This window comes from Onychostoma macrolepis, chromosome 01 (genome assembly GCF_012432095.1).
Source record: "Onychostoma macrolepis isolate SWU-2019 chromosome 01, ASM1243209v1, whole genome shotgun sequence".
NCBI lineage: Eukaryota > Metazoa > Chordata > Actinopteri > Cypriniformes > Cyprinidae > Onychostoma > Onychostoma macrolepis.
Genome location: NC_081155.1, coordinates 29461692 through 29486405, shown reverse-complemented (window position 1 = coordinate 29486405; position 24714 = coordinate 29461692). Strand labels below are relative to the sequence as shown.

At 36.1% G+C, this 24714-nt stretch overlaps 1 protein-coding gene across 1 annotated transcript; it reads left to right on the top strand.

The window, feature by feature from the left end:
* The first annotated feature begins 726 nt into the window (after window positions 1–726).
* On the top strand, window positions 727–24605 carry spag5 (sperm associated antigen 5). The gene is made up of 26 exons (XM_058784421.1): window positions 727–879; window positions 1608–1650; window positions 1760–1876; window positions 2012–4068; window positions 4146–4335; window positions 4424–4540; window positions 4625–4717; window positions 4811–4924; window positions 5032–5151; window positions 5308–5400; window positions 5532–5666; window positions 7435–7528; window positions 7617–7764; window positions 14553–14603; window positions 14716–14890; window positions 14995–15128; window positions 15229–15397; window positions 16550–16670; window positions 17824–17910; window positions 20146–20272; window positions 21688–21820; window positions 21976–22056; window positions 22197–22346; window positions 23532–23606; window positions 24133–24213; window positions 24307–24605. The coding sequence occupies exons 2-26, from the start codon at window positions 1624–1626 to the stop codon at window positions 24376–24378; spliced, it is 4761 nt and encodes a 1586-aa protein (XP_058640404.1). The 5' UTR covers window positions 727–879; window positions 1608–1623; the 3' UTR covers window positions 24379–24605.
* The last annotated feature ends 109 nt before the right edge of the window (window positions 24606–24714 follow it).

Genomic DNA, 24714 nt, shown 5'->3' with positions numbered 1-24714 from the left:
GATGGTTTTGTAAAAAGGCCTTTTCACCTGGTCATGAACTCACATTATCTGACTGTGAACATGCCTTGAAGTACATCTTCTTGTTTTACCGGACTGGATAAATCAATATTCAACTAAATATATACAGTATATTAAGGTACCACTGAATGTGTTGATAACTTGATAATATATTTTGAGCTTGTTGTGTCAATGTTATAATTTTAGGTGGCAGAATATGCCTGTGAACCTTGCATATTACATGAATGAATAGAAACATACTGTTTTTGATTATTCACAAATCTTAAATGTCTTTAAATGTCGCTGCAGACACTGTAGGATAGTAAAAACACACCAACACGCTTTGCAGCAAGTGAAATGTCCACCTCTTCTTACTTGGAGGACTGCCTTTGGGACTATCGTAACTGAACATGGTTATGAACAGAGCTAAACACAGTAAATTCCAGAGTTTTTATTCAGGTCATCAGATTTTCTAAGTACAATATAAATTTAAAAAAAAATTTTTTTTCTATATTTGTGTCTTCGAGGGTTAATACTGATCGGTGCAGGTGGCAGTTTACAGAACGCAGCCTGCGTCTTGTAAATAATAATTCTGTGATGTAAATGGGCTTCCGTAAAAATAAAAAATACAAATAAATAAAAAAATTTCACAACAGTTCACTAGGTGGCGCTGTGTACATGAAATGCAAATCACCAATAAACCAGAGAAGAAGAAGCAATGTGTTTCCGTATGTTACGCGGTGGTTTTATCCAATCAGGTGATTGTGCGTTGTATTTTGAAAGTGCTAGTGGCGGTTAAGTCGATATCGCTTGTTTTTACAGTACTCAAGTACGGATTAAAATAAACAGTAACGTTCAGAAAAGCTCTTATGAGACGCAAAGGTAAGAATTAAAGAAGGAACACGCTTTAATATAAACGAAATCATTAATAATGTTTTGGGTTTGGCGATGCCGTTGTCCAGTTTACTTTATTAATCTCCTTAAATAAAGACTATTTTAGAACTTATCACGTTGCCTGCCAGTCTAAACAGTATTTAAGCAACCTTTGCTATGTGTCTGTGATGTTTAAAATGTTGTGAAGACAGAGAGCTGGCTGGACGTTGAGACGCCAACAAAGTTGACATTTCTTGAGAGGATGCAAGCAGTGACGTTTTACTGTTATTATATATTTTTGAAGATATCAAGCAGCAAAATTACTTAAACCTTTACTTTCTGTGGAGAAGTGGACCTGATCTCAACAGTCTGTAAGCAGATGTGTGAGAGATGGATATATCATTTTACAATTAACTGTAAAGTAATGTATTTGAATGCAGGCAGCATTTTCCTTTCTCCTATTATTAACAAATATCTAACTTTTCTTCAACACCTATTTATTATTGTGGTTAGTGTTATGTACTTAATATAAAGCCTATTTATATATTTATCAAAATCTTTTTGGAAATGAAAGCAACATTACAGTCGAAAGATGCTGATTTATTTGTGATGTAAAATTATGAAATGTTACTTAATTTTTATGCTTTTTGAAAAGTGTACCAGTTAAAGCTGCATAATATTGCAGTAAATCAAATGTATTTAAAATCACCTCCATTAACTCTTGTGTGTGATTGCAGATATTAATCTAAAAACATGTCATCTGTCCATGGATTGTCAAACGTAAGTACTCCACATCCATGCGTATTATAACTAGAAAAAAAAAATATCTGTGGTGTTCCTACTTTCTGACAGTTTGAGCTCTAATCATAGAGGTTTATGCCTTTTTCAGCCCAGATCAGATAGAGTTCCTTTCAGAGATGTACAGAATGAACTGCTGAATTTGCAGGACAGTCCAACTCTAATGCTTAAGCATGTGTCGATGCATGAGAGGGACCCTAAAACAAAGGTATGAAGACATTCCTTCAGTGCTTTCAGATCACTTTGTCTTTTTAACTTTCTGTGATTTCAAGTTCATATGGAAAAAATATAAGGAATTTTGCTGTTACTTTGACCTCAGCTGAGATATTTTGTTTTCCACCAGCATGAAGTTGTCCCTGGTGAAAAGCCATCAAGCTTAACTATCACAACAGACATCCATAGTGATGGGAAAGCTGTGGATGCCACTGATGAACATCAAGATGTCATATTCAAATCCTTTGTGTGTCTTGAAGGAGAAGTCGTAGTTGAGGATGAATCTTTAATGTTAGAAGAGTCTGCTCTCATCAGGCGTCTGGCACTGGAGGATAATGACCCACTTCAGAGTGACCCAAATGAAACCATTGAACCTGATTGCACAGAAGATAATCAGACCACTGAAGAGCATATTGATCATCCATACTATTATAGGAGCAGATCTACTGGTCTAGATGCTTCATCTATTTTGTGTCAGGAGGAAGAAGTTTCCACCTATGAGCTGGGAAATGTCACATTCAAATCCCTCATGTGCCTAGGTGGAGAGGTTCAGGTTTCCGATAACTCCGCCATCTCTGATGAATCCGTTCTCATAAAGGATCTAGCATTAGGAAATCACTCACAATGTAAAAATACTCCCATTTCTAAAGTGAGCACAGAGGCTGTATCAGTAAGCAGTCAACCTTTGGGTCATTCTTACTGTAATTGGAAGTCTTTGTGTGAAGATGGTAGCACCATCAGTACTGTTGATGCAGATGATGCCTCTCAGATAAATGTTGCACGCATTGTAGGTATTCAGTGTACCCCTAAAAATACAGTGAACCTAAACAATCAGGATCAAGCTGATCTCTCTGAAGGATGTCATGGTGTATCTAGCGAAGAAGGAGAAATCACTTTTAAAGGCTTGTGTTGTTCTGGAGTTGAAATAGAAATTGATGATCTATCCAACTTGTCAAAAATGTCTGTGCTTATGGACAATCTTGTCGAGGAACAAAGTCCGTCTTGTTTAAATGACACCATTGAAAATGATGGCCAAAGCTTTGCTGATTTGACACCAGGAAGGAAGCATGTTGACCATATTTACTGCCATGCTAAGGAAAAGCCACTGGTCCTAAATATATTGACTACTGAAAATGAGGTCTGTTCCAAGTCACAGCTTTTCTCAGCAAGTCTTTTGGAAAAGCCTGGAAATACAGTTGGTAGTTTAATATCACCTCTTGGAAACAATCCAGAGAAAATGTATGAATCGTGCTGTGAAACAGAAGCATCAAAGACAGTTGTTAACCAGGAGTCAAACCAACATTTGTCAGTATTGAATGGTAAAAATAATACGGAAAGTTCAGATGTTGTATCATTAAGCAACAGTGATGAGACATACAAGGTGACCAAGGATGACTCTTCTGTCATGACTAGAAAGGATGTGGAGGGATACTGTGATCAGCAGTTTCTGCCGGAAAGGAAAGAGGCAGTTTCATATTTTGAGGAAAACCTTTGTTCTCAAGTTGCCTTTATTGAAAATTTTGGCTTGGAAACCAGCATTCTCAAAGATAAGACACTGTGTTTAAAGGACGAGGAGATCCACCCAGAGATTGAAGTTATGCGGTTCTGTGATAGATCTGGTGAAGCTGTTTTTGTTAATCAGGATCTTCCTAGTGCTATTGCTCTAACAGGTTCCTGCACTCCAAAGACGCCCTCCCTAAGCAGGAGTGTTTTACATGACCACACAGCTGAGAACCCAATGAGCCATTTGTGGCCTGAGCTCCCGGAGAGCCCAATGCCTCCTCCACTGTTGAACTCCACATCCCTGGCTAATGCTTTTAGCTATACACCTGTTCCTCAAGGCCCACCCAAGACAAAGGATGTGGAACCTAAAATGGCTTCTGCAGACAATCAGAAGTTGTTAAATGCCCCTTCATTTTTGGGTAACGGGCCTCTACAGGAACAGCTCAGACAGATGGCTGAATTGTTGATGGTTGCGTCAGGGAGGATGGTTGTTCCTACTCCAGCACCAGTGAATCACCACAGTGCTTTAGTGGGCACTTCTCCAGTAGTGATGCGTAGCGCTTGTGTCTGGAGCACCCCGGTTCAGCTGATGGAGCGGAGCGTTAATACTTCAGCAGCGGTAGAAATTTTAAAAGAGGTTGATGTTTCTGATGCCAGCACTTCAACTGACTCCCTGCTATGGAAGTAAGTAAGATAAGCATGAATTGTTGTCTCTCTGTTGATGTGATCTACATTGTTTCTGTATGATTCCCTCTTTGAAGCCTGATGCCTGGAAATATGGAGAATCTGTCTAGATCAGAGTTGGAGCAGAGACTGACTTCTACGCTCATCATGGTGGAGGTTCTTTCCCAGCAGCTCACTTCTGCACGGGCTCATAATTCGAGCAAAAACACTTCTCCATCAGATCTCCGAGAGAAACTCATCCAGACAGACCACACTGAGCTCAGACAGGTGACAACCCAGCTCCACAGATGCCTTGTTGGAAGAAAAACTGAATATGTCTGGTATTGATTTTCTTTATCTTGTCTTTATTTCCCAGAATGGGACATATAAAGATTTGTATGGCACTGCCCTGGAGAGAATTCGGAGTCTTGAGCATGATCAGGAGGTTCTTCACAGTTTATATAACAGCATTAAAGCAATGAGGATTGGGATGGTAAGAGACGCCCTATAAGTTTTTAAAGTTTTTTAAAGTTACACTTGCATTTTTCAGTTTTACAATGTTATTATTCTTCTATAGGATTCTTTTAAGTCTAGCACAGAGGATGTCATCTTCAAGATGAAACAGATTGGAAATACTGTTAATGTTGATCAGGAAACTTTATCTAGACAGGTAAGTCACTACTTAATTTCCAATGTATTTCATAAGCTTCATAGAAGATATTTCTCAAGAAATCACATCTCATAAAAAGTCTGTGTTACGTAGGTCAGTCAGATGAAGTCTCTTTATGGGAGGCACAAGGAAACGCTCCAGAGGATGGAGCAGAAGATGAAAGATATGAGATATCGCATGGACAAGGCTCTAGAGGAGAAGGAAGCGGTTAGAAGACATTTTTATTGGTTTTGCTAAAGCTTATGAACAAGATTTTTTAATTAATATCCTCTTAATCTTTGCCTCTTATCCTGTTCATTTGTCTTTGCGTGCAGGCCTTCAATGTATCGCAACAGTTGAGGGACTATCATGCTGCTCAGGTGGCAGAACTAGAGCACACTGTTGGGTCTCAACAGGAACTGATGTCAGCCCTCAAACTGGCTTACCCATCACTGGTCTGCTCATATTGCTTGCATCCCTACCTCAATTTATATGAAAATATAATTTTCCCACTAGCTTAATAGTGACCAAAGATACTTTGAAAGTAAAGGCTTGCTTGACTGTGTGTGTAACGTCCTTGTATTCTGAGTGAGTTGTGTGATCTCTTCAAGGTTGAACTGAACAAGTCATACATGGAGTCCATCTGTGCAGCAAATGACCATTTGAGAAGGAAGCACGAAGATCACATGAGCTTGTTAGCGGAGGTAAGACTTCACATTTAAAACCATCAGTGTGCAGTGTGTTTAGATATTGAAATGAAAATAGCGTGCTAAATTTTGCTAACTCAGTCTTTATGGAGCAAAATAACAGTGTGCCCCCTTTCCTCAATGGGAAGCTGAGAAAGGCTCAAGAGCTGATTCAGAGGATAAACCCAGTGCTTCACCAGCTCCATCAGAGGACTACAACCGCTGTGGAGAGCAGCAAGCAGCATCTGGAAATGAGAGACAGAGCCGTGGAAGAGAGAGACCTGGTTAGAAACTTACCACTTAAATTAAATTCTCTCATTATTTATTAATTCTCAGTTCAATGTCTTTCAAACCCTAAAGGAACCCAAAAAACAGTAAGAAAAAATTCTTCTGAAGCCATATAATAGCTTACAAATTCTGTCTGAAGAACAGACAGAATTTGTGAGAAACGGATCCAGTTATGTTATTTTTTTATTTTAAAATCAGTCCCATTTCGACCAGATATTGCATGTCAAAGTGCGGTCACATTTACCATTGTTGGCAAAAAACAGATTTTAATAGGAATAGGACATGCTATCTGAATTTCATGTCAGGGCAAAAGATTGCCCCACGCTGATTCGTCACTTTGGCCAAGAGAAAGATACCTGGACTGAAAGTGACACATAGTGTGTGGTGATCTGTGAGAAAATCTGTTGTTTTTGCATGTGAAAATTGTGAATTTTGCTAACAAGACTGCACTTTTATAGTTGCTGATTTTTCACTTCAAACTGGCATGACAGCTGCTTGCTTGTCTCATGTCATTTGTGTGCACACGTACCAAAAGACAATTAGTAAACTGAACTAAACTAAAAAGATTGGTGAATTAAAGTCTTATTTCTGACCAAATGCTTATGGTAATTTGCAATATTAAGAGACTGATGTTGTGCTGCCTTACAGCGCATAAGTCCAGTTTGTTTTTCTGTTGGATTGACTGCCCACACTGTCATGTCTTTCATCACTGAAGTGAATTAGATCTGTTTGTAAAGACAGTTTGATCAATATCTGGTTCACTGGTTATGTGGTAATGATTTCAGCACAATGCCAAAAAGACAATAAAATAATAAGAGTAGATGCCGGCATGGAAAGGTGCAGTAAAATCATACTGCAGTAGAATCATATTGTGTGTCTGCAACTGCACTTTAAGACGTTGCAGTTGAAAATTATCCCTTGATTTACTCACCCTCAAGCCATCCTAGGTGTGTATGACTTTCTTCTTTCAGATGAATACAATCAGAGTTATATACAAGAGGGAGTGGCGTTCCAGCAGATGCCGTAGGACGAAGGCGTAGCATAAGCTCCTGTGAGAATATGCCAGACTTGCGAGAACCAAGTTTTGTTTACTTAAGTAAAGGAAGCAAAGTTTCCTTTGTTTCCTTTGTTCCTCCTTTGTCTCCTCGTGGATTAAATCAAAATCCTCTGACATTTTACTTTACAAACCCTTGTTTTGTATTTTTAATTCGTGACTGGTGTTTTGTTCTCTCTGTGCTTCCGTGTTTGTCACTTTTCATATTTTTTATTTTTTTTATTTTTTATGATGGATGCACCTTATTGGACGTCTATTGCACTGTTGAATATCATTATCAACTGCCATTATAAAGCTTGGAAGAGCCAGGACATTTTAAAAAATAACTGATTATATTCGTCTGAAAGAAGAAAGTCATATACACCTAGGATAGCTTGGGGGTGAATAAATCATGGGGTAATTTTCTAAGTAGGCTGATCTATCCCTTTAAGTGGCATTTTCAGAAATCATTTCAATTGAATTTTAAACCAAATATTTAAATGCCTTGGATTGGGTTTGCAGAAAATCTATTATTATTATTATTATTTATTTATTTATTTTTTGTTGCCTGTCTAAAGCTGTGAAAGAAGTGTATCTTCATCACCCATTAAACTATTTCACTTAAAAAAGAGACGGGACAATCTATGATGTGACTCCTTTAATCCCTTTATTTCATGCATTTACTTTAGATGCAGTCTGCCTTTTTAATCGCTGTTTCCATTAATCCCCAGATGGAAAATGAGCTAGAGCACATGAGATCAAGCTTGCAAGATGCCAGTCAACAGATTTCCGACTTGAACATGCAGCAGACCATTATGACTTCAGGTGTGACAGTGATTTACTTTGAATTGACTTATTCCCTGTGTAGTCAAAGGAGAGCTTTTACTTGATTCTGCTGTGTGTGTTTGTTCAGAGATGTCAGTGCTGAGGGAGCAGCTGAATCAGGCAGAAGAGGAGCGCTTTCAGCTGCAGAGGAGGACCACTGAGCTCTCAGCCACTGTCACATCTACATTGGCCTCTTACGCCTTCCTAGAACAGGCCCTCGTCTCTGAGACCAGCAAGTATGCAGAAATCCACTTGTGGAATTAGCTTTTTGTAAATCAATTAATTTCATATTAATTTTTGGATAACTGAATTACATCCATTAATTTGGGGATACACCAATTTAGAGTTTTGACATAGAATAATTTCTGTTCTGTTTATTTGCACGAGTTATAGGTCTTGTCGGGTCCTAAAATCCATATCACTTCTTACCCGAACCCGACGTGCATAAATAATTTTATTTTTTTTAAAAGATAAACTCGACCCGAGACAGACCCGAGTCCGACCCGACTGCATTTATTTTCTAACCCGACTGGACCCAAACGTAAACGTCATTGATGTGTGCACAGCCTGCAGCCCCGCATTGGTCCGGAAAAATCCCGGGGTCCTGCTGACTGATTTGGCAGCTGCTCCATTACTTTCATTCAGTTTATTTACTTATTAGCCTATTACTTTATATTTTTGCCTGCCTGATGGATGGCATGTTATTTCTGAGTTTGGCTTTCAAACTCAAGATAGTTTTATAAAAATTAAATCGATAGGTTTATAAATCATGGATTTGCTAGTTTTGTCTACAATGTTATTTACCTCATCTCCAGTGAAGGGCTTCTGCACACAAAAAAGAAAAGCCTTGCATTGACACGCAGCGTAATGAAGTGAGTGGATTTCCTGATGAATCTCATATCTATAAGATGGATTTATGAGGTTACAAACGTATGTTCCTTTTTTACGTGCGTTTCTCAAAAATGAACTTAACATGAACGCACAAGTATGCTACGCATCCGGGAAAGTTTAAAAGAATTCGGGTCTAATCGGGTCCATTTGGCAAAAGCACATTTATTTTAATTACCCGAGACCCGAGGCTGCTAATACCGAACCCGACCCGTGTCCGAGGCTCTTGTAGAAGTTTTGGACCCGAACCCGCTCGGGTCTCGGGTTTTCGGATCCAAGTGGACCCGTGAAGACCTCTAGCACGAGTATCTAACAGTGGTTCTCTACCAGGGTGCCAGTGCCTCCAGAAAAATGTAAATGATTTAAAATAAACCAAAACAAGCATTAACATAATCAAAAACAACTAAAAATGAAGATATGGTAACATTTCAGTTTAGGGACTAATTATCACGATTACCTAGTTGTATTGGCTATTTATTAGTACTTATAATAAAGCATATATTAATGCCTTATTCTGCCTGATCATATCTTATATTCCTTAATCCTAACCCAAACCTAACCTTTAACAACCAAAAAGCCATAGTTAATAGATTAGTAGTAATAAGTAAGTGGTTATTTAATAGTTAGGTAACAGTGAGAACAGGTCTCCAAAATAAAGTGTGACCAAAGCTATTTCTCATCGTTATTCCCTCATCAAGATCCATTGAAGATCCAGAGTTCCCACTGTCTTGAAAAACCTGGATGTACTGTATGAAAGAGCCTAAATTTAAAACTGTGATCCTAGAGCAGGGTATAAAATTCAGTTTCTGGGTTCCAACCCTGCTTCCACACACATTCAATGTAGTTTTCAAATATATCGATACTCGAAACTATGATCAGAAAAGCAGTGATTAGTTAGCAGAAAGATAGCAATGTAATGACGACATGTTTTGTTTATTTTTTTTAATGATGCCCAATTATTTTTCAGCATTAGTATATGTACAGGCTTAGCATTTTTCAGTGTCAAGATTTGTAATTAGCAATTCATTTAATTTTGAAGCAGATTTGTTATACATGACGGCATTAATTAAAGTTTTTTAATCCATAAGATCTGTCTTAAGACAGAACTGACTGTTTAAATTAATTGTGCATCATAAAAGCATTTTGAGATTTGAGAAGTGGACTCCTAGGATTCATCGGGCACACGCATAAAAGTTCACCTTTCAAATTAATGCACGGCTCTGTTAAACTGTATGTAATGTGTGTTATATATATATATATATATTTAATTCCTTCCTTCCAATAATAAAATCCAGCTAACTGAGTAATTCACGTATGAAGAACGGGTCCCTGAAAGACTTGATTTGCTGTATAAGGTAATTAGAGTTGAAGCTAAACTCTGCAGAGCTCGTTTTGCACCCCTGCTCTAGAGTCATTTAAGTCATGTAAATTCATAAAATCTTATAACTCTATGGCCATTTTTATAATGAATATACTTTTTTTCTAGCTGTGCCACATTCTAAAATAATTTATTTCATAGAAATTGTAAGCAAAACATTTTTAAATCCTTATCTTTAATCCTTATCCAGTAAATCACAAAAAACTGTCATAGGGCCTTGGAATATTTATTGTTGTGGACATTTTGGGTCCTTGAGTTTAAATTGTAGACAACCACTGCTCTAGTGTAGAGAAAGATTAAAATGCAGTACAGTAAATTGAACAATACTTACCATTAATGTGATGACTTCTATTTTCACCATTTTGCATTTGTTTAAAAAAAAAAAAACATTTTATGAATGAGACTGGGAAATTACCACTCATAAATTATAATTCAAATGTGTTTTGTTTTATTGACCACAATATTAATGTTAATAAATGTTGAGAGTAGGGCTGGGCGGTATATCGAGTTTGTACGATATATCTATATTTTTTATGAGCGATACAGTATGAAGCAATACCGTTAATATCGACATACAGTAGTTTGATACGAGCGCATCTCAAAAAATATCTAGGGAGAACACCGACTGAACTGCTGCGGAGAAAGTGCATAATCCAATTTGTTCTAAACATGTAACAAGCTTTAAATGTAGGGCTTTAAAAAAACTTTAAAAAAAGATATAGTAGCCTATAGTTTATAGTTTCGGTTTAAAGCGGCTCGCGATGCTCTGACAGAAAGGCTGCGTGTGCCGCTGACAGACGCGCTGTTTAATGTGTTTGAGAAGTGCTGTTTTCCTAAATGCATAACTTACATTTTACAGGTATATTCTCCATCTATAATTGCTAGAAAGCCATGGAAATATTTCCATTTTGCTGTCAGAAGTGCACGATTCTCCGCTAAACTTCACAGACTTTGAACGAGCGCCGCCACGCGCATGCGCGCCAAACAGACGGAGCTCAATGAAATGGGAGCGAAATAACTGACTAAAATATACATTTTGCTGAAATATTAGTAGCTGGACAATAAATGTGACATGTAGAATTTCAAACCTACAAGTAAGTGTATTTGTATGATAGCACTAAGTGACTGTAATGGGGTAATCAAAATAGCCTTTTTACGCAACCTAGTCTGCGTTTTTTTTTTAATTTAATTTTTTTATATTTTCATTTTTAGTTTAATAAATTTAACTTCTGCTTTAAAATCATTATTTTTGTTTTTAGATTGCAATGTTAGAATGTAATTTGTGTTAGAATGTAATGTGATTTTATGCCTTTTTTTGCACATAATATATGTCTACATGGTTGCATTCACTTTATTTGTTTATTTATCCAAATACAGAATACCGAGATATATACTGTATACTGCAAATCAGCCAAAAAAATACAGAGATTTTTTTGCTCATATCGCCCAGCCCTAGTTGAGGCACTTTTGGTTAAAAGTACACGCAACTCATAAATTATAATTCAAATGTGTCTTGTTTTATTGACCACAATATTAATGTTAATAGTTGTTGAGAGGCACTTTTTGTTAAAAATCCCATGAGGGAAGATGTACTATTGTCAGGTAATTGTTTTTATCAGTTCTTGAAATGAAGCTTCGCTTTTTCATTTTGCTTGAGATGCGACTATCACTGGATGAATTAAAGATCAAATGCATGCATGCATGCAGTCGTGTGAAAGGTGGGCTGTTGTAGATGATGCAGCAGGCTGCATGCCTGCAGTCCCATCAGCATCATGCCCCATTAAATGCATGTGCGATTCTTTAATTTGAGGCATTTTTCTATTCCATACCACAATTGATTTATTTTATTATTTTTTTTTGTTGTTGTTGTTGGTGGGGAGGGTGTGGAAATAATCTAGTTTAAAGAATAGTTTAAAATAAATGTAACTTTTTATTGTGTTTCCTTAGCCTAATTAGCCTACTGTTCGTCGTTTTTAATTGCTAAAAAAAAATGGCTAAAATATTAGATTCTTGGAAATTTGGAATTTTGTCCCCTTCCAGAATTTTACTTTCCTATTTTCAATAAACGTAAAAAAGTGTTGAATTCAGGACACCTCTACTTTACACTTTGTCATAAGAACGTGTGTGTGTATATATATATAATATATATATATATATATATATATATATATATAGGCCAATTTTAACAAATAACCTCTGCTTGTATTTTTATAACAACTAATTGCTCATTTCCATCATAACATAATCTAATTTATTTATCTAGGCTATCAATCATTTACAGCAGGTCAGTTTAAAAATTAAAGAAATGAAAGATGATAAATTAATTTTACAATGATGGTTGTGACAGGAAAAAAAAAAAAAAAAAAAAAAAAAAAAATATATATATATATTATAAAATCGTGTGAAATTCCCCACAGGCCTGTGTGAACTTGTTAAACTATAAAACCACAGAAGGAGGACCTTAACTTTTAATATTACACAATTTTCTAAATGTTGACAACTATATGGAAACCTTCTAAAATTGATAGTGATTAAAAGGGATAGTTCACCCAAACATGAAATTTACTTACCCTGTATTGCTATAAACCAGTGTCATTCGTTTTTTTTCTCTCTGCAGGGCATACGAAAAGATATTTAGCAAAATATTTTATTTCAAATTTCTTTATTAGATTTTATGCATGGAATATCAACTCAAATTACAACATTTAATTTTATACAATTGTCCTTCCATGGTATTACTGATACTACCCCACTAAACATTTCCCTCCCTCAACAACCTATAACTTCCCACAGGGAGAAAAAACAAAAAACATCAACAACAAAACAAAACAAAAAAACAGGTACAAATAAAAAAAAATTACAAATGAAATAAATTAAAGAAGCATGAATAAAAATTGTATGTTTATATATTAATGCTCAGCTTAAGTATCAAGACAGTTAGCCAGCAGATAATCTAAAAAGGGGCACCACACTTTGTCAAAGGTCTTTAAAGAACCAGTGAGTGACAGTCTAATTTTTTCCAATTTAATACAAGTAAACACTTCTTTTAGCCATGTATCAAAGGAAGGGGGTGAGACGTGCTTCCACTTTAAAAGAATGAGACGTCTTGCTAGTAAAGTAGTAAAGGCTAAAGCCTTTTGGACCATTACTGAAAGGTTAACATCTACTTCCAACCCAAAAATGGCCAAAAGTGGGTCTGTATCAATATCTATGTTGAAGGCATCTTTCAAAGTTTTAAATATTTTAGTCCAATAATCAAATAATTTAGGGCATTCCCACAACATGTGAATGAGATCTGCTGGTGATTGCTTGCACCTATTACATGCATCGCTGACAGAGGGGTATATTTTAGCAAGTCTAGCATTAGTATAGTAAACCCTATGTAGAATCTTACATTGTATAAGCCCATGTCTTGCGCATATAGATATTGCTGTTCTAGGTAAACCCAACAAGGGAGTTCAGAATTTATATTGTTCCTCCAATGTAAAAAATTTTTGGATATTGCAAGCCCAATAATAGTGTAAAAGATTTGGGAGTGTGAGACCGCCTTTATTTTTAGGGAGCTGCAAAATTGTTTTCTTAATTCGAGCTGGCCTATTTCCCCATAAAAAAGAAGTGATACGTTTATCCAAATCCATAAAAAACTTTTTCTTAAGGTAAATTGGAATATGTTGAAATAAGTACAAAAACTTAGGAAGAACAGTCATCTTGATTAGGCTTATACGCCCAGCAAGAGAAAAAGGGAGGTTAGCCCAACGTTCCATGTCAGGTTCACAATTTTTAAGTAAGGGAACAAAATTGGAGACATACATTCCAGTTAAAGATTTGGTCACAAAAATTCCCAAATACTTAAATCCATCGGCTGCCCATCTAAAAGGGAAAAGTGAATGTGTAAGATTATTTGCCAAAGAATTTACAGGGAACAACTCGCTCTTATGAAAGTTAATTTTATAGCCTGAAATTTTACCAAACTGCTTTAGAATGCTCAAAATAATAGGGACAGAGACCACTGGGTCAGAAATAAAAAGTAAAAGATCATCAACATATAAGGATAATTTATACTCTCTATCTACCTATTTGATGCCTTTAAAATCTACCTCCTCACGAAGCCAGATAGCTAAGGGCTCAATGGCAATGGCAAAAAGTAAAGGCGACAAAGGGCAGCCCTGTCTAGTGCCCCTCTGAAGCAAAAAGGTAGATGAAAACACACCATTAGTTAACACGGATGCCTGCGGAGAGACGTACAGTAATTTAACCCAGGAAATGAACCCATCATCAAAACCGAAACTTTCCATTATCTGTAATGGATATCTCCATTCCACTCTGTCGAACGCCTTTTCCGCATCAAGAGCCAAAACCACTTCTGGCACATCTGAATTGGGCATATTGAGAATATTGATACGTTTCCTTGTATTATAGAAAGAAGGTCTTCCAATCATAAAAGCTGTTTGGTCAGCTGAAATTATTTGAGGTAACACTTGCTGTAACCGCAAGGACAAAATCTTAGTTAAAATTTTATAATCCACGTTCAAAAGTGAAATGGGTCTATAGCTGCTACATAAAAGGGGGTCTTTGTCTTTCTTGGCAATCAAAGTAATTGACGCTGATGATAAAGTGGGATTAGCAAAATATTGAACTGTTTTGCCAGTCCAGTTAACAACATTGGACCACACTGACCTACTGTATGAACAATAAAAAAATATAGCATTGGAGCAACATATAGGGTGCAATTCTATATGTTTTATTTTTCTACTTTAGGTTGCAGCAGTCAATGTGTGATGCACAGCAATCTACAGAGAGCGCGAACCGGTATATCTTCACATTTTAATCCCTCTTCTTTTGTTTATTGTTGTATTAATAAATGTACAAAATTAACTTTTTTAAATATGTATATATATGTGTATATGTATGCTTTCGGCAGGCTTGAGGAAGCACTGGAGACTTCCAGGAAACAGCTAGAGGAATATGAGCACACGCTGTTGCAGAGAGAGAACCTGATTAAAGAGCTTCACACTGAAGCTGAGATTCATCGCCACCAGCTCGGTCAACTGGCTCATCTGAAGACTGAACTTTCCAGTGCCAAAGAAATGAGTGAGGTGATGAGATATTAGACTTAACACCAAAACATTACTTAACATTCACAGTACTTTAGATATACCAGTTACTCCCATTATAATAGAAATGTGTTTTGTTCTATCAGTTCTTGCAGGCAGAAAATGAAATGGCTCGGGAACAGATGGAGGAAAGTGAGCGATTGCTGCGGTGCCACTTACAGGGCCTGAGAGAGAGAAACTTGGAGTGTGAAGACCTCAAACTAGCGCTGGAACAATTGCGGTACAGAATATTCCTGTCTACTCACTGTTACTTGTTAGAACAAATGTCAGAACAAATCAGAATGAATGGAAGACTTTTCTGATGAAATCTCTTCTCTAAGGCATGAGAAAGAGTCCCTCCAAGAAGAGCTGGACAGTACACGAGACAAAGCCCGCAGCATGCTGCTGGAACAAGGAGAGCAGATGGCTCAGGCATCTAATGATGTCATGCTTCTAAACCACAGAGTATGCTGTCTCACGAGCATCTTAAAGGAGTCCCTAACCTCTAAGGTCCCTGTGCTTTACTACACTTGTCATAATTTACGTCAATTTTCATTTTAAGTTTTAAAATTTAGAAGTAAAATTGTTGTTTTTCTCATTTATATTAGTTGTTCTTTTTATATATATATTTTTTATTTTAATCTTTTTTTTTTTTTTTTTAAATATACATATTTATATCCTTATTTTAATAAAATTATTTTTAATAGTTTTAGTCAACAGTAACAACACTGGTTTGCAGTTTGCACTTACAGTGGAAGCTTTGGTCAATTACACAAAGTTGTGAAAATCTGAAACTTTTGTTAGTTTAGTTTTCTAAATCAACCTTTTAAGGTATTACAAGTTAATGTTGTTGGGTTTACTTGTTTCTAGGTTTTGTTAAGTGGAAAAACTTGATATAGAATAGTGAATTACCGTATTGTCCCGAATATAAGACGACCTTGATTATAAGACGACCCCCCTTTTTCCAGATGTACCTGTTGGAAAAAGGCTTTTTGAAAACCAAATCTTGTTTTTTTTTTTTTTTTCTCTCTCTGTAAAACACATTTATTCTTAAATTATTTTCATATTGCATATTTTTCCAATTCTAATTTTTGTTTTGAAAGTATGGTAAATACTGGTAAAATGTACCAACAATGACATTGGAAAATTTTGATATACCATTGAAATAACAGGTAGCCCATCTGAATTATATAACAATTAGGCCATCCAACTCATAGTAGCCTACCAAAATGTTATTATCAGTAGACGTGAAATCTTATTGTAGTCTTCAAATCTGGGTACTGTCTTATGTTTTAAAATCACTTACAGAGGAAGTTTGGTCCCATCAGGCTAACATGACAGTCACGATCATGCTGCTGTAAGCTTTTCTTTTTCATTTGTTTTAGACATCACACATTACATTACATATTTCATGGCACACTCGTTTTATCCGTTTTTGGCGCCACCTATTGTTGTGGGTGTATTATTGACATGTCAAAGTCTAGACCCTGAATATAAGATGAACGTGTTTTTTCAGATGTATTTCCAAGGAAAAAACATTCTTATATTCGGGTCAATACGGTAGTTGTTAATTATTGTTAAATAGTTTTGTTTTATTGTGTATGCTATATTTATTCAAGGTTCTTTTTTCCTGAATTAATAACATTGTTTTGCATTTCTCAGGAGTCAGAGAACTCGAAGACATTGCAGTCTCATCGACATCCCTCTAGCTCTTTTGTGGATTCTGTTATGGTGGCCATGATGAAGACCAAGGAACCTGAGACAGAGTCTCCTAATGGTTCAGGTGTGTTAGTGTTCGGTGCTTGTGTTGTCTTGTTGGAAAGCAGTTCTAATCCTGCATAATTTATTGAGGATCTTTTCCTGTAGTGTCAAAGGTTTCTGGTTACTTGCCAAACTTATAAATAATCACAGCAATGCCTGTGTGTGAGAATGTAGTGGTGATTTCGAAAGGTCTTAAACCCAAAACACACTGCACGATTTTAGCAATCCTATAAAATCACTGCATGTCACATTGTGCGGGGGGGCTTTGAAGCTTGAATCCGTATTCAGAAAGACACGGAAAGCAAATAACGATTGCTAACGGTTGCCTGTTACATTATAGTACATAAAATTTCACTTACAACATAAACAGAGTAAGGAGAGATGACCGAGGACGATGGCGAATTATTTGCAGATCCTGAGCACCTCTGACAAACATCTATCAAACATCTATTCTTGTAAAATGTGTGGTAAGTACTGCTGCTCCATAGTATAAACAGAGTACGTGCGATTGCGAATCACGAAAGTGAAACTAAAAAGCGATTGTGCATTCAAAAGCAGTGTCAATGCCAGGCATAATAGCGGCTCCCTGATGCCTGCCATTTATATGCAGTATAATTACCCAACGATATAACAGCGAGAGAAAGCAGGCCATTGAAATATATATTTTCCTCCCATCTCGTATTTATTCCCTTCAGGGGTTCTGTAGTACACATCGTTTTCTTTCCAAACAAGGTATTGGGATGCAGCGGATTGCGGGGGGTATACCGGCTCAACATCGTGATGCCTATCAGCCATCGGCGAAGGACGATGGCATCATCTATCAGCCCAACCCTAGTGACAACGGCCATCTTTGAACCTCACTCGCTGTATGACATACGAGCACCGTTTAGGAGGCACGATCACAGAAATCGGCACAATTGTTTCACGATGCCAATCTTTCGTCTGGGACAGCCAAACATCGAGCAGTGTGTTTAGGGCTTTAGAAGTAGTTTATAGGACTATGGATGTGTACATTTTAAGAACATGGAATACAGCTCCACACAAAACTGTTTTGATGTTAGTTATATTAAACTTTTATTCATTTTTTTTAATGATCACTTACTTCGAAGGAAAATTGAATAGAGATGTATTCATCATAACTGTGCAGCCCTCTTATGTTGTGTATTGTTTTGCAGAGGAGAGGGAGGTGCAACAAGATGGCATTGGCAGTGAAACCAGTGCTTTTACCCGAATACCACCAACTACACACACAGAAGTGGAAGGTACATTCCTTACAGGATGATAACACATTCATATATTAGTACTTATGTTAGATTCTATCTCAAATGTTTCAGTTTCAAATTTACTCCAGGGATACATGGCCTCTCGGCCCATAGTTCCACAAAATCATAATGACAAGGCAGATAATCTTTTTTTCATTCCATGATATACATACAGTGCCAATCTCCATGCATACCCCGAATCACGTGACGCATCAATACAAACATCACCAACAAGAACAAGATCACCAAAGTATTTCTTACACAAATCCTCATACAAGGAGCAATCATACAAAAAAATGCTTCTCATCTTCTATAACAGAAATATTTGATGTTAACTTACACTAATGGCAGAGATAATCTGTAGTTGTGTTACTCCAGCTGCCTGTTTCTGTAGCAAGATGATGACTTGAACATCTAAAAAGGAACAATGATCGTACCAGCTGCATGTTATACACAGACGCAATGTAGCTCTCTTGTATCAAAGAAGACTTGCATTGTGAATATACTGTATATTTAACTTTATTATTTTCCAAAACTGATGTATACCATGCCTCATGTGCTTTTTCTTTCAGTCGTTGGTTAAGAATAGCTGTAAATGTTCTTATATCACCTACACTTTGAGCCTCCCAGGCACTAGAAAAACCATAAAAGTACAGCAGAACTCTAATACAAGTAACCCATGTTTTTCTACCTACTTCATCTAATTGAAAAAGCATATTATAACATTTTCTTGGATAACAATGATTAGACATAGACACTAGTTTTATCCAATACATAATACATCTTTTCATATAAGAAGTGGACAATACAAATCTACCCAAACCACCCAAGACATTTACATTTACATTTAGTCATTTTGCAGACACTTTTATCCAAAGCGACTTACAATTGGGGAATACATAAAGCGATTAATCTTGAAGAGGCAATCCGACAAACGAAGTGCTTGTAACACCAAGTCTCAGGCATTGTTTAAATAAGTACAAGCTAGCAAGGGAAGGAATAAATAAGGAGAATTTTTTTTTATTTTTTTTTTTTTAATGTGTAAGGTGAAGTCAAGTAGTGTCGAAAGAGATGAGTTTTCAGTTGTTGCTTGAAGATTGCCAGGGATCCAGCACTCCGAATATGGGTGGGAAGATCATTCCACCAGCCAGGAATGGTGAACGAGAATGTTCTGGAGATTGATTTTGAGCCTCTTTGTGATGGTACCACGAGGCGTCGCTCACTAGCAGATCTCAGACTTCTGGAGGGGATGTAGATTCTTAATAGTGAGTGCATGTAGGCGGGTGCTGAGCCTGTGGTTCTATAAGCAAGCATCATTGTCTTGAACTTGATGCGAGCTGCGATTGGTAGCCAATGCAATGAGATAAATAGAGGTGTGACATGGGCTCTTTTGGGTTCCTTGAAGACCAGTCGTGCCGCCGCGTTCTGAATCATTTGTAGAGGTTTGACTGTGTTTGATGGAAGACAGCTACATTGCTCACACTTGTACTGATCCACAGGAGTTTTTTACAAAAAGATACCTGAACATTTTCAATACAGTCCACTGGTTCAAAACCCCATATCTCAGATCCGTAATAAAGTATAGGTGCAACCATGCGATCAAACAAATACCAAGGTTGATTGCAGCTAATTTTATGTTTACGAACAAACCTTAGCAAGGAAAGCATTGCTTTCTTGCCTTGGCTTGCTAAAAGTTGTTTTAGCACCATGACAATTTTTGTGTAAACCACATACCCAGATATTTGTAGCAATTAACCACCTCAATCTGTTCACCAGCAAAATACCATTTTTCATCCTTATTTAGAGAGCCCCCTCCTCTAAAAACCATAATTTTCATTTTACTCAAATTTACTCTCATACCATAAAGATTACTAAATTTTTCCAGCTGTTCAATCTGTTTCTGTAACCCTCCAATTGTATTTGCTATATTAGCCATATCATCAGCATATAACAAGGTCTGTACTTCTGTGATACTTTCAATTTGAATACCTTTACAATTTTTCTTCAACATTATTATATATTCATTTAAGAAAAGAATAAACAAAAGTGAATTCACCATGCAGCCCTGTCTTACACCAATGGTGCAGCCAAAATACTCTGTTAGACCATTGAATATCAAATATGTATGAATGTGTGTTATATCTGTGTTTGTGTCCATATGTCAGTGTAATAATATAATTAATCCATATTGATAGATAGTTAGATGATTATGAAGATACTCTCTTGTTTACTCAGTGGAAAGACGGAGCCGTATGTTGGAGCTGTTGTCTGATTTTGGTGAGACCATCTCAGATCTTCAGCTCACCTTAGACCAATTGAGAATCCAGAAAGACACGGAGCAGCAGACTCTGAAGCAGACCATGTGAGTTACTCAAACTCAGGTGTACTCAGTAATGCTCATTTGCAGAGGAACAGAAGAAATGGCTGGGTTTGAACTGAGTTTTCAGTCATGTATGGCTTAAATATGTGTTAATATGCCATTTTAATATCTATCATGCACATAAATATAAAACATTCAAAATGCATTAATTAGTTTATCAGTAGATGTAAAGTCACATTAAAATACAGTATTATACAATTAGCTAGCTGAACTGTTTGTAGTTTGTCCACTTGGTTTTTGCTTAACTTAAAGGTATAGTTGAACCAAAAATTTAAATGTACTCATCCTCATGTCATTCTGAAACTTCTATGACGTTTTCTTCTCCAAAACACAAAAGACGACATTTTGAAGAACATTGTTAACCAAAAAAAGAAAAACAAAAAAAGTTTGCCTTTTTAACTTTCATTGTATGCCAAAAAAAAAAGGCACAGTGAACACAGAAGAAAGTCAATCAGACTGGTGTGGAACGTCATGACGAGCAATGATGAAATTAACTTTAATTTTCTGGTGAACTATTCCTTTTAATACAGTATAAATGAGTACAACACACAAACTGCAAATGGCACACGAATAGATTCCAAGTTTCATATCGGAGTTAAACATCAAATTCCTTAATCGTACCTGAACAGGTCATACCTGAACTTCAAAGTACTAAATGTTTATCTTTGTTTCAGTTAGGATTTTCTTTCCTCATATTTATTAACACATTTTTTTTACATTATGTACAAAAGTAATCTTTGGATCATATTTAAGTGAAAAATAAAATTTTCGGTGGGGGTCAGTTTTATTTTTTGTTTCAAGTTAATATATCGAAATGAATCTTTAACAGCTCAAGCATAATGAATTTCACTATCAGTTAGTTGTGGCTTAACACCTTGATCAGTGACATCACTTTTCAGTAGTAAAATATGACTGAATAACAAAACACTTTAGACCGTGTTTATACTGTTTGTTGTGGCTGAGAGATTTTTCACTACAAATCTAGTTTCATTACTACTGCATTTTATGTTCTAACAATTTTAGTCTTTCTGTTCTGTAAAAGAACTCTCCAGCAATTAGATGTTGCTTGTCATTTAAAATTCAGATTCTCGTTAGTGTTTGCACATGCATGTAAATCACCTGTAACACTTGTAACACAGAAAGATAGTGCTATTATTTTTACCCTAACCACTTTTACTGGTATACAACATTTAATTTAGGTTTTAAATTAATCATTGTTAAAGTCGTGTCACACAGATTTTGTTGCAGAAAATGATTTTATATTTCTAACAACAAAACATTACCTGAAAACCAAAGTATAGTATTCACACAAATTCATCATGCTATTGCCTCACCCCAGCCTTTTTTTTTTTTTTACCCTGAAACATTCCATGTTTTCTGACAACCTGCTGTTTCAGATGTGGCCTGCAGGAGGCGCTGCAAGAAGAGTCTCAGAGGCACAAACTGGAGGTCTCAGAGCTGAGGCAGAATGTAGACCGACTGCAGGCTCAGGTGGAGAAGGATGCTGTGGTCCTGCAGCAAAAAGCCCAGGTAAATGTTCAACTCACTGTTTATAAGCCATATTTCATAGAAATTTTCAGGATCAGTTTTCCAGCGGCAAAACTCTTTAATTTAGCTCTCAAGGATTTGGAGCATAAGAGGATTAAATATATGATTACATAAGTCATTTGTCTGTCGTTTTTAAGGATGAAAGAAACTTGAGGAAACTGTGCAGTGAGATGGAGGAAAATTTGGAGGCGGCACACAAATACAGAGCAGAGAATAGTGTAAGTAACCTTTCACAGTGCAATCACTGCCCACAGACATACATTTTTAGACTGATGGATCATTGATGGATCATTTCTGTGGTTGTCGATGCTATTGTTGTATAATAACTAACTAGCCTTTTCTCTGTTGTGTGAAACAGGAGTTGCGTCGAGAAGTTGCTGATTTGCGTCGGCTGGAACAGCAGGCACAGGTGGAGGCTCAGGTCTTGAGGGAGGAGCTGAATCGAACAGGTGTCCAATCAGCAGCCAGTGCCAAAGAATTAGATGAAAAAATCAAACTGCTCAGAGAGGTATGGCAGTCTGTCCAGTTTTTCCTCTGTAACTGGCATGAAACAATATTATTAAATAAAGTGTATACCCCCTAACTCTCAAATTGTCCAAAACGTAGTTTTGTGATCATAAAACAAAAATCGAATGTTAGTGAGTTCACTATTTTAAGCAGTTGCCATTTAGACATTTCATAGACTCAAGATTTTTACATTACGCATATTACATTATGTATTTTAACGTGTTGTTCAATAAAACCATGTAATTACTTGGTTTTTATATTTAATTTGAGCCAATTATTATTGCCTGATTGTTAGTTTATATATAAATTAGTCATACTAAAGCCTGGTTTTCACTTGGGTCTGTTTGTTACTAAAAATATCAGATTGATTACTTGTCAAAATAATCATTAGTTACAGCGCTAGATTAGTTAAAATATATTTCTAAATACAACTGCATTTTTTTTTTACTTTGTAATTAAGAGACACATATTTTGTCATTGAAAATTTCTTAAAAATAGTACTAAAATATTGTCTCTTTCTAGTGAACCAAGTATCTGTATTTTCTCTCATCTCGTGAGCTAAGTGTATTGTCATACCCCTAGTGTCAATAAGTAGTGATATAGCTCATAATTTTCCAAGTGTATGATATGTGACCCTGGAGCACAAAACCAGTCTTAAGTCGCTGGGGTATATTTGTAGCAATAGCCAAAAATACATTGTATGGGTCAAAATGATTGAAAGATCATGTTCCATGAAGATATTTTGTAAATTTCCTATATCAAAATTAAATTTTTGATTAGTAATATGCTAAGAACTTCATTTGGACAACTTTAAAGGCGATTTTCTCAATATTTAGATTTTTTTGCACCCTCAGATTCCAGATTTTCAAATAGTTGTATCTCGGACAAATTTTGTCCTATCATAACAAATCATACATCAATGGAAAGCTTATTTATTCAGCTTTCAGAAGCTAGATAAATCTTAATTTTGAAAAATTGACCCTTATGACTGGTTTTGTGGTCCAGGGTCACACATAGCTTTCATTCTTCAGGTCAACCATATATTCATGAAAAAAAAATCAGTTTGAAAAAGGAAATCAATAACTTTGCATGTGCTGCCCCATTACCCCAACCCCCCGCCTCGCCCCCAGAAAAAAGTTCAGGCTCAGAATTTTTTTTTGCTTTAACCCCTGCATTCTGTTCTTAGGTTGAGAAGCTCAAGGCAAATTTAATGGAAACCGAGGAAAATCGTGCCAAGGTCTTGGAGAGGGCAAAACGACATGTAAGTCTTACCTGCATTATTATTATTATTATTATAATGGTACAGTTTTCCTGTAGCAATTGACCCTTCGCAAGGAGCTTGATTGACAGGTGATCTGACCAATCATAACTCCAAATCTGTCATTTTGTCTGACAAATCAGACAGGAGAGTAGATTAACTAGGTGGACTTAAACTTAAAAAATGGTGTGTACTGACATCTTTCCATGGTTGAAATAAAATACCTTCTGATGTTCATTAATGTTTATTTTGTGTAACTAGTAAGTATGAAAAGATGATCGGTTCACATGCTGCTTAAACTGAGAGGCGTGAGAGCGTCATGGCTTGTTGGACATAGCAACAGTAATTAAGGAGGGGCGGGTCTTTGTTTTTTTTTTCACAACTGACTCTTCACAGTCTTTGTCAAAATCATGCCTTTTAAGGACTGTAACTGTAAGTGATAAGACAAAATACTTGGGTACATTTAATATCACGGTGTAGTATTTTGATGTTATTTTGATTTTGTATTAAATTAAATATGGTTCTGTAGCAAAGGGTCCATGCCATGAACCAGAGTAAACTGGAGCGAGAACTACATCTGCTTGATGATATGATTGAAAGAGTAAGACAGGTGAGATGAGCAATTTAAAAAAAAAAAATCTATTTAATATACTGTATGTATTACAGAAATATTAACAAATTTACTGTTTTCTTCTGTTCACAGACATTGTCTTCTATTCCTGATCTTGTCAAAAGCTGTCCTGAACTACAAAATCTTGTAGAATTTCTTGAATGAGTTGCTGAAAATTCAGAAATGTCAGTTTAGTTTTTAAATACATAATTGTTAAATAAACAGTTTTCTTAATTTCTTCTCAAATATGTTCTTATTTAAACTAAAGAATAATCTTAATACATTCTGTCTGGTGAAGTTGTAGGCCAATCAGCTCATTTTGTAAGATTCTTTTTCATTTAATTTTGTAAGTGATAAATTAGTGTATGGATAAAAAAAGTTATTTTCTTAATTTAAGGTTCTGTACATGTATTAGACTATTGAAATTGTTATCAGGACATCGGTAACACTTGTGTTTCAGCATTTTAAATTCTTGTATTACAGATTGGATTTAAACAAACT

Bases quoted from the DNA above. Each gene is read 5' to 3' on its own strand.
- spag5 (XM_058784421.1), top strand. From the start codon at position 1,624: ATGTCATCTGTCCATGGATTGTCAAAC. The intron at 4,541-4,624 runs GTAAGAGACGCC...ATTCTTCTATAG, and splicing joins AAGCAATGAGGATTGGGATG to GATTCTTTTAAGTCTAGCAC. The intron at 7,765-14,552 runs GTATGCAGAAAT...TTTCTACTTTAG, and splicing joins CTCGTCTCTGAGACCAGCAA to GTTGCAGCAGTCAATGTGTG.